At 42.3% G+C, this 14718-nt stretch overlaps 1 protein-coding gene across 23 annotated transcripts in view; it reads left to right on the top strand.

Moving 5' to 3' along the window:
* The first annotated feature begins 2649 nt into the window (after positions 1-2649).
* The window catches only part of CASK (calcium/calmodulin dependent serine protein kinase), a 374427-nt gene continuing 362358 nt past the window's right edge, over positions 2650-14718 (top strand). For 14 of the 23 annotated variants that reach the window (XM_070258205.1, XM_070258203.1, XM_070258201.1 and 11 more), the window contains exon 1: positions 2905-3206. In XM_070258205.1, coding sequence (XP_070114306.1) covers positions 3148-3206 — 59 coding nt within the window. In that variant the 5' untranslated portion in view covers positions 2905-3147. Of the gene's footprint in view, positions 3207-14718 lie in introns of all 23 variants that reach the window. The other 9 variants (XM_070258206.1, XM_014728817.3, XM_001489920.7 and 6 more) reach the window with 1 other exon arrangement.

Here is a 14718-nt window from a genome sequence, read left to right as displayed (position 1 = left end):
TAGAAGCAGAAAGGAGCTACCTCTAGCCGCAGTGCAGGGTACAAGTTGTGAGGGCTGTGTATTGCAGACAACGTCTGTATGACTAAATACCACACTGGGAGCTGGGAGATCTAGGTTCATATCAGATGTTCAGCTAAGTATGTGACCATTGACAGATATTTGTCTCCGAATTTGTTTTCTTGTCTGTTGTACCATTTGTAGGATGCTTTCTCTGAAAGTAACAGAAAACTCAACTCAAAATGGCTTAAACAATACGGGAATTCATTGCCTTATACTACCAGAAAGTGGAGAGTTAGCTAAACAAGAGATTGACAACGTCATTGAGGACATCGCTACCCTGCTGCCCCTCAGTTCCACCTTTATCTTAGGTCTGACCACCCTCATAGGTACGAGATGTCTGATGGCAGCAATTGAAGCTGCATACCTCTTTATTCAAGGCTAGTGTGGTGGTTAGAGGGTGGAGTGGAGAGAAAGAAAGTGTTTCCCATCTTTAGGGGGGAAAAGTGCTGAGCTTTGCGCCGATTGGAAGACCTTACATCATTCAAGGCCAGTGACCAGGGAATGCCAAGAGCTGATTAAGTTAGGCCAATCATTGTTGCTAAGGGACTGCATTTATTAGTTTAATGAATCAGGACCCACCTCTCCAAGCGAGGCGGCTACAATGCCATCTCAAACCCAGAGCTGCTACCCCATAGTGGAGGGGTGGAACGGCTCCTGGGAGAGCAACCACTACATCATCCACATCTGTAAATGACTGAGTTGGACTGGCTGACTTCTGAGGCTCTTCCCAGATCTAAACCAGCTGGGATTCCATGAACACAGTGCAAACCTATCTCTGTAGTCATCTTTTTTATTCAACTCCCCTTCCTTTTATTTTATAATTGTCCTCTTTCACCTCTGAGCATAGGCCCCTGTAGAAGATAAGAAACCTCAAAATGAAGTCGACTAGCCTTGGCATAGCTCAGATTTGGGCTGGGGAGAGGAAGTGAAGCTGGTAAGGTGACTTGTGAGGGTCATTGTGCACTTCAGGGCAGAATGAAGTGATGACTTATTCATCAGGCACCAGGTGGACATGCCAACTTGGGGTGAGTGACTTGGAACTGTTGGATCCTCAACTGAGGCAATGTTTCTCAGGCTCTAAAGCTCCCTTCTCCAGAGAATGCACGAGCTCTTTGGGAAAGGAGGAAAACCTTCTCATACAATTATATGTTTCCTCTGATTTGCATTTTTTAAAAAAGGTTTAGTACTCAAATTCTTAACACTGGCAAATCTCTCAGCCTCTTGAGGGAGTGGTCAAAGGTTTGCACAAAACGTTTCTGAAAACAAAATGGGCTGTGGGTCTCCACCCCCCCAACACACACACTTTGGTAAATACTATCTTTGTCTTTTTTCTTACCGCACTGAGATTACCAGATGATTTCTAGAAGCTGACTTATGAACTAATTGGGCACTTCTACTGTGCAGAGGAACAAAGACTTTTTTTATTGGTCCTCAACTGAGGCATATACCTGTCTGATGGCGTTGGCTCATTCCGCACATGCCCAGTTGAACAGAAATCTTCATATTGAATACAACCTAGCACAGCGGCAACACCCAGAACCTCACTCCCTGGCTGACCCTGTGCGTCCACTCCCTCTAGTTGCATTTTTATCTGACATATCTAACATTTATAGGGAGTTTAGGGAGCAGAGTAAGTGCTGGGGGCTTGAGGGCGGGGGGTGGGGGCAATATACAAAGGGGCTTAGAGTCTCTGTGTGTCCTTGCTTTCCTGACCTGTCTTTGGGCTGTCTCTAGTGGGTGCAGGCGCTGGATATATATTTGATAAGTTTGGGGCAGAATGCGACAGAAGCTGTCTATATAAATTGCCATTTGTTGTTGCGCATCTTTCTGGACAGTTTTTGTTCGGTCCTTTACTTGTAGGTGGACGACCTCCCTTCTCCAGCCCTCCTTTTCATTAAGGAATGACAGAGTGGTACTAAGAGCGTCCGCCGCCTAGCACGGTCTGGAGTGGCAACCTCTCCACCTCTCTTCTCGCTTTCCCATTCATTAGGACCCTTTCCAGCCTCTTTCCCCGGCAAAAATTGGCAAACGGTTCCTGCAGTTACAAAAGAAGGAGGGGAGCGGCCGGAGTCCCCAGCCTTTCGCCGCAGAGAGCTGAGAACATGCGCCCGGTCGTGGACCTTTTGTCCCCAGCCCCTTCCGCGGCTTGGTGGCGGAGGTGACGACCCCGACCCGCCCCCGCCTAGGCAGCTGCCGCCCGCGCGCCCCTGCGGGCCAACCCCCCACCCCTTCCAGATTCCCGGCGCCCGCCCGTTCGCCGTGACGTGGCCGGCGGCGCGCGCATGCGCCGCGCAGCCCCGTTTCCTTTCCTGGGCCACCGCCTCCCGGCGGGCTGGAGTGGGCGGGGCCTGTGGTTCGGGAAGCCGCGCGGCCGTAGCGGGAGGAGGGCGTGTGTGCGCGAGGCGGGTACGCGGGGCTGGCGAGCAGGTCGGCGGCTGAGCGGAGGAGGAGGAGCTGAAGGCGGCGGTCGCGGCTCCCGCCCGCACGGAGAGCCAGTCCCGCGAAGCCCCCTCCCACTCCCAGGCGGGCGGCGGCGGCGGGAGGAGGAGACGGAGGAGGGAGCGTCTCTGCCGCCGCCTCCTGGTCCCCAGCGCCGATCTGCCGCCGCCACCTCCCTCCGCGGCGATCCTCCCTCCATGGTCCTGCCGCGGGCCCCTCTGTAGCCGGAGCTGCCCCGCGCCGCACCGCGCCGCGCCGGAGCCAGCCTCAGCAGAGGGAGCGGTCGCGGCCTCGCGGCCCGCGCGGGCTGACGAGTGGAGAGCGCGGCGCCGCGCGGTCCCCGAGGAGCCGCACGCCGGGCAGCGCGGCCCGAGCAGCGCGAGGAGCAGCGGGCGGGCGGGCGGCGCCGGGCCCGGGCCGCCCTCGCTCCCGCGCCCCGGCCCCGCCGCCCGCGCCGGGGCGGTCGCCTGCAGAGGAAGGCGCCGCAGTCTCCGGGCCTCGCAGCCCCGCTCGCTCGAGCGTCCTCAGCGCCGAGGGCTCGCGGGTCCTGAGGGGAGGAGGCGAGCAGGGGCCGGGCACTGAGCTCTTTGGCGCCCCCACCCCGGTTTTCGGAGCCCTCCACGCTGCGGCCGCTGTCCCCTCCGGACCATGGCCGACGACGACGTGCTCTTCGAGGATGTGTACGAGCTGTGCGAGGTGATCGGCAAGTGAGTCTTCACGCGAGGGAGCGGGAGTGTGGAGAAATGCAGTTCAGTGATGCCTGGGTCTTCCCGCACCCGCGCCCGCGCCGGGCCTGCCCCCTGCCCTCCCTCCCCTCCGCCTCCCTTGTCCTCCTCACCCGGGAGTATTTATAGACGTGTACCTGGACCTCCTGCCGGGCGGGGGTCTGGGGGTTTCTCAGCGATCCGTGGAGGCCAGCGAGCCGAGGTCAGCCACCCCGTGAGGCGTGGGGCCGGCTGAAATCTGCTGTCTGCATTTTATCTGACGGTTGCACAGGGACGTGGCAGAACCGATTTTATAGTTGCTTCCTGGGAACAGTTGGGGTTATTGTTATCTTGCGTGTAGCACAGACCATTAACGAAAAGAGCAGCTTGCATTTCCTTTGCTTGCGTGGAGAGAGAGAGAAAGAACGTCCAGGGTTTTTAATTGTGGGGTGTGTGTCTATTGTGCAGGATATTAGATAGATGCCTTTGTGTTCATCCCATGCGCGGATTGGAGGGGGTCATTTAAGACGGGGTGCGTTCAGTTTCAGCGAATTCCTCCCCTGGTATGGACGAACGTGGAAAGAGTTGGGGGTATCCGAATTTTTAATGCCTCGTTATGCAATGACTGTTAAATCAGTGTTCGAGGCTTCCTTCGACTGTTGTTGGGATGGTGGTTAGGGTGGTAGAGCCGTCTGCTTTGAGTCACCGGGCTGGTCTAGAATATAGAACTGACAGTCCAAATGCTCATCCTTTCATCTGCGTTGTATAATTACACTAGGGAAAAGCAGAGAATCAGATTAATCACAGTGCTGATTGAGAATTAAATCTGCAGTTCCTCATCTAATTGTCCATTCCTTAAATCTGTTTTGAATAGTTTCCTTTTCATTCTTGTCAAACAGTATTCCAAGTGCACAATCCTGCTAATTTGCTTGTGAAGGAAATGCTGGCGATCTGAAGTTGATTTCCTAGTTCAGTGTGTATTCTGTGGCTTTAGAAGTTGAGGAGATAAGATTTAAGAGCAATTTTTGCTTATTTATTGAGGATTGCTAGATAACTGCCATTGAAATATTTTACCTCTTTTTGGAAGCGGTGCTTTATTGTCTATTTTAAGGTCCGCAGTTTGGAAATGAAACCAAGACCTTAGAGCAGTTGGCTCGCTCTCTGTTAAGTTGTCTGCAGTACTGAATTTCAATTTGTTTAAGTGCTGATAACTCATTTTTTTCTTCCATGTTGAGGTATTTCAGTGTTGCCTCACATGGTGAAATTGTGGATGGAGCTTGCTACACACTTTCCTCAGACCCAATTGATACAAGGACATGTTACTCCTTGCATCTATTGTTACATGACCAGCCTGTCTACTAGAAGAAGGATGTCCAAATGTGCCCTGACAAAGTGCTTGTGGAAGTGCTCTAGAGCACAGCTGTCCAAAAGATATATAATGCCAGCCGCATATGTAATTTTACATATGTAAATTTTACATATGTAAATTTTCTAATAGCCACATTAAAGAGATTAAAAACAAAGAGGTTCAATTAATTTTACTAAAATATTGTATTTAGCCCAATAGATCCAAACTATTATCATTTCAACATGTAATCAGTATAGAAATTATGGAGCTATTTTACGTCCTTTCTTTCATCTTTGAAATCTGACGTGTATTTTACACTAACAACACGTCTCAATTCTGACACTAAGCTAAATTTTCATCGGAAATACTTGATCTGTATTTAGGTTTCATAAAATTTGCATTTGCAAAAGTAGATTCACATACCCAAGTTGTTCCAAACATCCCTAAAAGTTTTCTAGTTACTGAATCAAGTATCTCTTTCTAAATTTAAATTTGTTAATTAAAATTAAACAAAATTAAACATTCAGTCCCTCAGTTGGACTAGCCACATTTCAAGTGCTCAATAGCCATATGTGAATAGCACAGTTCTAGAGACAAATATGTCAAAACATCTCCTTGGTTTCTTCATTCTTAGCACCCACTGAAGGTAAATTAGGTGTTTCCCAAAAGCCCCCAAATGATTTTGTGTGTGTGGGGGAGTGAATGATGTTTGTTTTGTCTTGGTTGTATTTGATTTAAATGAGGCATAATTGGAATTGTGAAGTAATTGGAAATGTGACATTAAAAAATGTTAATTATATTGTGATGACGAAATATAGCCATCATTGAATCAATGTTAGTAACTCATTCTGATTCCTTAAGGTCTGGAAGAGTGATGATCTGATCTCTTTGGATATTGAAAAGAAGTGGTCAGCATCACATTAGCACCATGAGTATTCTGCTGAGATATAATTGATAGAATATTTTCAGGAAACACCTCTCCTAGAACTAAATTCATCTCTTCTGTTGCTTTGAAGCTGCATGAGGAGGGAGGGCAAGCTAATTTTGAGAGGATACGTATGCTATGGCTACCTTAACTACTATGAACGTGAAATCTCATTCATAGCCTACAAAATCTAACTTGGTCAGTGCCATTTATAATATGTTGTTCCATGAAATAATGAATTCAAGGTAGCCTTCGTGATAAAGAATGTAATGATAGTGTTCCTCACCCTGTGTAAAGGTTGAAGGTTTCTCCCGTAAATTGTCTCAGCATATATTGATCTGGAAATTGAAATTCACTTGAGATTTTCTTGCAGAGACCTTGACAGCAGACGTTTAACTTACAATTTGTTCAGCTCTGGATTTAAACAGAAAGGCCTTGAAGATGTTCACTTGTACTGAATACCTTTTTGTTGATTTCTCTCCAAATTCTCTGGAATTATGATTTTCTTTTATACCAAATTAGTATCACAAGTTGTTTTTGACCCTTAGGTCTTAATAGGTTGAAATTTTCACTGAGGTACTTTAAAATGGATTTCACTTTTCAGGATCAGTTGATCACCCACTCATTCCACTACGTCACTACTTACCTACTCACTCATCCACTATCTTCAAGGGAATGATGAGCTTGATTCATTATGGATATTGGGAGGATGCTATATCTTTTAAAAAAAATTTAAACTCTTTTCCTCTGTGTTTCTTATTTTTGAAAGTCTTACAAAAACTCTTCTGAATGCCTATTGTTTCCTTAACATTTTCCCATGTAACGTCTTTCAAGTGACTGAAACAAAACTCCAATGATGGGACCTTATCATAGTACCCAAACTTCTTATCTTAGCAAATGTGGCAATTACTAGAAAGGAAAGGTATTGTGCAAATACAAGTAATTGGCTAATTTTTATGTCATGATCATTTACTCTATCTTTTGCAAATTTATAGTTTTATAAGTGAATGTACAATCAGTAATATTACATGAAGGAAATTTTAAGATGATTCATCCAAATTAAAACATAGGAATGCCTACCTTCATGGTACAGCAGTTTTGTGAAAGAGAATAGCAAAACGCACACTATTTTCACCTTGTGTAGGCTGAATATTTGCCTGAGTGTTTAGTAACCTGTAACTTCTGATTTTCCTGCCTTGCTTGGTAGGACACAGACTAAAATTGGACTCATGCAGCATGACCCCATCTTTCTGCTCAAGGATGACATGCAAGTTTGAGGCATGCTGTATTTGCTTACACCTCAAGAGCGCTTATCATATTTAATTACAGTTGCTTATTTATGGGTCTCTCCACCTAGCTAACAGGGAGCTTCTTGAGGGCAGGGAACATATGTTACACATCTTTCTCCGTTACTTAACACAGTGTCTGCATTGTTACAGTCGCTCATTAACTATGGAATGAATTGAGTAGTTTTAATAAAATCTCATTCAAAGGCAAAAAGCATGTTTATCAACCTCAGAGCAATAATTGTCTCGAAAGGCTGTATTAGTTTAAGTAGTGGATCTCCACCTGGCTGCATATTAGAATCACCAGGGGAGCTTTTAAAAAAGACCAGTGCCGGGGCTGGCCCGGTGGTGCAGCGGTTAAGTGTGCACGTTCTGCTTCGGTGGCCTGGGGTTCGCCGGTTCAGATCCTGGGTGTGGACATGGCACTGCTTGGCAAGCTGTGCTGTGGTAGGCATCCCACATATAAAGTAGAGGAAGATGGGCATGGATGTTAGCTCAGGGCCAGTCTTCCTCAGCGAAAAGAGGAGGATCGGCAGCAGTTAGCTCAGGGCTAATCTTCCTCAAAAAAAAAAAAAAAAGAAAAGAAAAGACCAGTGCCAGGGCCCTGTGTCAAAGCAGTGAAATCATAATCTCTGGGAGTGGGTCCTGGTTAGTATTTTTTTTTTCAAGCTCTGTAAGTGATTCTAATGTGGCAGCTATGACTGAGAATCATTGGTTTAAAACGTAAGTTATGTCTAATATTTTGGGACTGTCTTTTCAGAGGCTTACAGTTTTTAAAAGGTAGAATAAATGTTTTGGGGGAGGTATTGAAGCCAAAAGACCAAAACATGGATTTTATTTTCTCTACACTGTGTTTCTGAGCCTTGTTGTGTAAGAATTTTGTTTCAACCTGTGTTTGGCTTTGATTTTTGGGTCTTATAAGATTCGCATTGATTTATGGCACTCATTTGATGCTAACACGGTGATTGTCTGATGTTTGGAACAACACAGAACAAGGATTACTTCAATAACAGTTGATGATGGCTGTCTACTATAATGACTTAATTTAATATCAAGAAACTTATCAGTTTAGTATGGATTGTGTTTACACATTCACTCTATTAAAAGAGTATGGTTAAGTTGCTTATATACTTTAAATACTGTACTGGAGATTCCCATAACGGCTGTTTGCCAGATAATTGAGTTAAGTGCAGCCTTTATGTAAATATTGGGTTAATAATATGTAAAATACATAATTTAGCATAGAGAAGAATTTAACTTTACTGATTTGTACTAATCACTATGGCTTTCACATATATTAATTAGCCCAGTGATTTCGGTTTCTAGTCCCACAGTTGGGAATGTTACCTCATGTTGGAACATCTTTCTGGGAATTTTAACTGGACATTGTAGGTAGGTTAGTTTTTAATGTTAGGAAAAGGTCAAGTGTGAGCCTGATGGAACGAAGAATTTTCCAGAAATGAGTAAATGTTCCATGCAAGAAGTGCTTGATCAGAATGACAGTCATGTAACAGAAGCAACACAAAAGGTAAAAGAAACATAGTCACCAGCTAACCTGCTGGTGGCCCAGAAAGATCCAAGCCCGTGGGGGTTAAACTGAGGTTCTGCAGTGGAAAAACCTGTTAAACGTGGGGTGTGGATTCCTATCTGCCACAGGCTTTATTGGGAGTAGGTAAGCCGTGTTGATTCCTGACGATGGAGTTTGATTCTCGGACCATTTTGGAGGGAACTGAGCTACTCAGTTGCCTTTCTGCATGTGCACAACCTTCTCCCAGTCTCTTCATGTCTGTTTTCTACAGTCTGATTTAGGACTTGGAGTTTGCGAAGTGTCATTTGCACCTTGTCTTCGTAAATGCTTCCTGCGACTTCCTTACCTTCTGTATGTCCTTGACATAAGTAGTTCATCCCCCTCCATTTTCCCCTTGTGTCTGCAACAGTTTCACCTGACAGACTATGTCTCTAATGTCCCTTAAATTGTGTTCCTGGATAGTTCCTTTAAATTAAAAATTCTTTTGCCATCTCCCGTTGTAGCCCTACTCAATAAATTAAAGAAGCAAGTATACCTCACTTTTTGAGATTGTTCTTGAATTACTGCATTTTTGTAAATGTTTTCACATTTTGAATGTGGCAGAAGCACTGTTTAAGGGAACTTTGACATAAGATTGTTTATGAGTAAAAAAAAAATCTTTCATAACTTAATGCCTACTTTGTAAGGGAAATTGACATTTATGCCTTCTAATGTTAGGCATTTTACATATATTATCTCCTTTAATTGTACCCATTCTACTGAGAACACTGAGATTCAGAGGGGAGTAAGTAACTTACCTGAGATCATACATGGGATTCCAGCTGGTTCTAAAGTGCATTCATTTCATGCTGCATTGTTGATTCCAGTTGTGAAAGTGCTGCACTGGGTTTCCTTAAAAGCACGTCTTCATTTTCAGAGTTTATTTACTGCAAATTTTAATTGTTTGACACACTAGTTAAATTTCTTACCTCTTCAGCAGAGGTTCCATACTACTATTCATTGTTTCATCTATTTTGTTTTTCTTTTTGTCTTTCTCTTTAATGAAATATCAGCGTTTGCCACCAAACTGATAAGTCTGTGCATTCTTTAGCAATGGAAATATAGAATCTTGGCCATCCATCCAAAATATGATTTGTTTTGGAACTTTATCCCTTTTACTCTCCAAGTTTTTCCTTCCAATTTCCCTGCCCCAACAGACAGAATAGTTGATTGATTACTCCTAACTTGCCAAACCAGAAGTAATGAGGTTGCAGAGAGAGGTGTTTGTTGGGAGTGGGGTGGGGTAGTTTCCACAGGGTAGTTATTCCTGTATCCTGTGAGAAAAATACTGAAATTGTTCTCTCTGTCTCTCCGAACTGTGTACAGGATCACAGCAGCGGAGTTGTGAGCATCTCAGCTGTTTGTCAGCACCACACATCTAAGTAATCAAGTGACTGAGTCGCTGCTGCAGAGCAGGTACCTAACCCCAGCCAACAAGGTGATGGGGTGTGCACTGATCACATTTTTGGTTGTGCTTTTTAGTTGCAACTGACAGTGCAGATTCTAAGACCACCAAATATGGCTCTGGATTTATGTTACAGGGTTCAAGGTGCTATAGGACCAGCTCTCCTTTCTTTCTCTCCTGGGGCCACCCAGTATCTTGGTCTCCCCTCTTTCAACTCAGTACACTATAATTCCCCTGATGGCCATTGTGGTACTTTGGTATGATTGGTTGCAGAGTCCAAGTCAGTATAGGCAGAGTCTCTCTTTGGCTGTCTACACTGGGAAGATTTCATTTCTGAAGCTAGTTTGACTTAAAAGAAGTTAATGTGTATTTCCAATTTTGAGATTTAATAATTTTCTACTGCTTTCTCTTCATTAATTCATTTTTATAAAATTAATTTAAAACTATAGATGGTACAAGGGTAACTAGCGAGTCTCTCTCCATTCTCCCACCATCCAAGACCCCATTCTCCAGAGGTAGCCATTGTCTAGTTCTTGTATATCTTTCTGGAAGTTTTTTGTTTGAAAAACAGAAAAGGATCATATTTGTACACAATAGTGAAATATTCATTTTCCATTGAAAAATAGTATATCTGATGACCTTTCTGTATCCATCTATGTGTCTGTCTTAACTCTGTCTCTTCTTAGACTGCTGCCCAGTATTCCATGGTGTAGATTGGTACTTTGGCTTTGAATTGAGTGAAGGCCATTTCTAAGTGTACATTGCTGGAAATGCCTGACAGGAGTTTGAGTGAGACATCTGGAATGACAGTGAAGATTTGGGAATCATCTGGGGAAGTGAAACTATGAGTGAATGCGTTTTGGGGGGTTGACTGAGCTGGGGGATTGTGGCTTGGAGTGTAACTCACAGAGTTAGAAGAATTACAGTAGCCGGACATCGCAGAAGTTTCACAGTGGGGAGGATCAGTAGTGTAAAATGGCAACACATTCTGATTGAGGACCCAGAAAGGCTCGTCTATACCAGAAAGTCAATTTACATGAATATAATGTTTAATATTCAGTTCATGGTGTGACTGAAAAGCAAGGTGCTGGGTTCATTTCTGTGGATGTTGGTAATATACTATCTCTCTGTGAATCTTTCTCATCACCATCATATTTAGGGTAAAAAAAGGAGTAGATTTCTTTTTCACTATAGCTGTGTTTTGCAAATTCTCATGGCTGGCTTCTAGGCAAACCATTTGGTTTTCCTAAGATTAGGTCTTTTTGATTCCTGAGCTTGGTGCATAATTTTCAATTAAATGGAAGCCTTTAATGAAATGACAAAGTAAATTTTGGATACTATAAATTTACTTTGAGTTCTTGATATTTGTCAAACCAGTGTTGTTTTCTTAAATCCTTTCCCCCTGTAGGGAACTGAATTCTTCCTTGCCTCAAGGTTTTTGGTTCCAGTTGGTGAGTGTAGTACTCTCCTCCCCTTTCACATTGCTCTTCCCCCCAAACCCCAACTAAATTTGATAATTTGCTTTTTTTAGTTGTCTTCATCCATTCACAATAAGAAATTATTACTTTATTGCACTTAAGCCAATTTTTTTGTATCTAAGTGCACATTATTTCATTTCAGCATCTTGTGTTCTATTACTGGGCTGTTGCATTCTTTTTTTTTCAATCTTTTTTATTTCTGTTAATACACTTTTTTTTCCTGTTACCATTGTTTCAAATATTTGAATCATTTACAGATAGGAATTATGATTGTTCTCTCTCTCAGTGTAGTTTAATAATATCCAAATATACTATCTTGAGTCTGTATTTCAGGCTTTTAATTTTAACCCTGAGTTTAGAGTATTTGGGTGTATTTAGATCTAGGATGGAAGTATTACTGTTTAACCATATGCAGATTTTAATGTTTTATTAAAACACTTGAAGTTATTAATTCAGTTACAGAGGTCTCTAGCCCTGCTAAAATGTACAGATTACCATTATACCCCTGCTATTTTATAGAATCTAATTCGTGTTTTTAGGAAACATCATGGATTTTTTACCTTTCTGCTTACCCTTTATATGTCCTTCCCCCCAAACATATGGATCAACATTGCTTTGTAGCTTGTAAGGCAGCCCCCTAAGATCTGATCTGGTAACCTTTGGGCACAGGGTAGCCATTTTCTCCTTATTTATAGAAGGAATGATAGCTGCTTCGCAAGCCATTTCCATGGATTAGTGATTGTAAAGTGCAGCATAAGTATTTTTTATTTCCAGAATGTCTCTGAGATACTCAAATTACTTTTGGCAGCTATGTAGATAAGTTTCAACAATTTCTAAATGTGCACTTTCTCAGTGCTAAACACAGGCTCTATTACATAAATAATATGGTGAAGTGAACATTCTTTTCTACCACATGCGTAAAATTGTTAGTGGTGCTAACATTTATTCCTTTGTTCATTTATGCATTCATTTCTAGCTCTGTGGCCCTGGGCAAGTTACTTAATCTCTCGGAGCCTCATTTCTTTATCTGTAAAATAAGAGTGATTGTATATACCTTGCAGAGTTGTGAGGATTGAATAACAAGATCTATGTAAAATGTCTAAAGGTGGTTGTTGTTATTTTAATTGCCACTATCATTATCACTCACCAAATACTTGCGTTCTCTGGCCTCAAGGAGCTCTCTGTCAACGGGAGAAGTTGACAAATAGTTCAGATCTAATCCAACTAGACCATAAGGCCTGTTAAGGCCAGGGTCACGTCTGACTTGTTCACCTAGTATCCTCAGCAGAACTCGGTAACTGACGCGTAAGTACTCAGTTAGGAGTTGTTGAAGGAGTGAGAGTGTTAAGTGAGCAATCCAGAGACTGTGACCACTGAGTAGAAGGAAGTTGAGGACATCTTTACAGAGGAGGTGAGGCTCAAATGATTGGTTGGTCTTCTTGATAACTCATTTAATTATTTTAGGCCTGTTTGCTCATTTGGAAAAAGGAGTAGGGGAATACAGGTAGGGAAAATTAAAGAAATCTTAAGAAAATTCTTAAAAATGTTTATCCTGTTTTATCTTTTTAAATTAATAAACCTTATTCTTTTAGAGCAGTTTTAGATTCACAGCTCCTATTTTAGTTTTAGTGACCCAGGTAACATAAGAAATTCAGACAATAAGTATAAAGCTACAGTTTTCAGGGACAACTTGAGGAATTTTTTTCCTTGGTTCTCAAATTCTGTGGTTTGGGTGCTCATTATATGCTGGACATGGTGTTAAATTCTTAATATTTTTGTAACGGAACTTGGGCCACAACACTTCCCTTTGAGTCAGTCATCCCACTTCTCATCTTACAGTTGAGGAAACTGAGGAAGAGGGAGATTAGTAACTTGCCCCCGGCTAAGTGGCAGTAACAAGTGGCACCACGGGGATTCTCACCTGGGTAAATGTGACCCATCTAAGCACCTGCTCTTCCGTACTGTTTTACTTGTCATTTAGTATGAGCAGAGACTGTCTTTTAAGGAGTATTCCTAAATATAAGACTCTAATATTCTGCTTTTGGATGTTTTAACAGATTAATAGAATGCCTTTTTTTTTGGTAACAGCTTCATTGAGATATAATTCACATGCCATATAATTCACTCATTTAAAGTGTACAATTCAATGGTTTTTAGTATATTCACAGAGTTGTCCAACCGTCACCACAATAAATTTTCAAACATTTTCATCACCTCAAACAGAAACCTTGTATACTTCACCTCTCACCCCTCTATCGCTCCCGAGCCCTGGGAGCGACTCCTGTACTTTCTGTCTCTACAGATGTGCCTATTCTGGACATTTCAAATAAATGGAATCATACAATATGTGGTATTTTGTGACTGGCTGCTTTCTCTAAGCATAATAGTTTCAAGGTTCATCCTCGTTGTAGATATATTAATACTTCATTCCATTTTAAGGCCCAATCATATTTCATTGCGTGGATATACCATATTTGTTGATCTATTCTTCAATTGATGGGCCATTTGGGTGGTTTTCACCTTCTGGCTATTATAAATAATCCTACGATGGACGTTCATTTACAAGTTTTTGGGTGGACTTATGTTTTGGTATTTCTCTTGGGTATATACTTAGAAGGGGAATTGCTGGGTCAAATGGTAACTCTTTTTAACTTTTTGAGTTATGCTAGACTGTTTTCCAAAGTGGCTGTACCATTTTATGTTCCCATCAGCAATGTGTGAGGGTTAGAATGCTTCTTAATCAGGTGAGTACTATCAGAATTTGCCTATAGAGTCTGTTCAACACACTGTGACAGAAAGCAATTTTGTGGGTTGTTGGTCAGCCTTTTACCTCATGGACATATTCATACTGATTTTCAACAATTTTAGATATTGTAGACCAAGGGCTGGCAAACCATCTGTAAACTACCAGATAGTAAATATTTTAGGCTTTGTGAGCCATACAGCGTTTGTCATGGCTACTCAACTCTGCCATTGCAGCCTGAAGACAGCCATATGAAAACAAATAAGTATGGCTGTATTCCAATAAAACTTTATTTACAAAAATAGGTGGTGGGCTAGATTTGGCCCTTGGGCTGTAGTTTGCTGATCCTGGTGTAGATTAAAAATGAAACTAGAGCTTATTGTCCAGTTCCCGTTCTTGTCTACCCTCAAGGTTGGATGTTCTTTCAGTGGTCTGAGTAGCCCCATGGTGGGTAGGTTCTTTCTGCAAAATGTAAAGCTATTAAGACTGGTTCACTGAACTTTTTTCAGTGTTAAATGGGGGAAATCCTACCCATTTAGTCTTTTTTTTCTTTTACTGCTTTTGGATTCTCTTTCTGATCCTAGGTTAAAGGGAAGAAACCCACAAAATTCTTTTAAGATTGTCTGACTGGAGGCAATATAAATGTGGAGTTCTTGAAAAAACTTATTTCCTTCATTCTTGAATATTGCCTGTACAATGGATGAAAATAGAGCTGAGAACATACTAGAAATTATCAGAAATGGAAGATTATTTAAAATAGCTT

The sequence above is a fragment of the Equus caballus genome, chromosome X, assembly GCF_041296265.1.
Source record: "Equus caballus isolate H_3958 breed thoroughbred chromosome X, TB-T2T, whole genome shotgun sequence".
Classification (NCBI taxonomy): Eukaryota; Metazoa; Chordata; class Mammalia; order Perissodactyla; family Equidae; genus Equus; species Equus caballus.
This window is presented reverse-complemented; position numbering and strand designations above follow the sequence as displayed.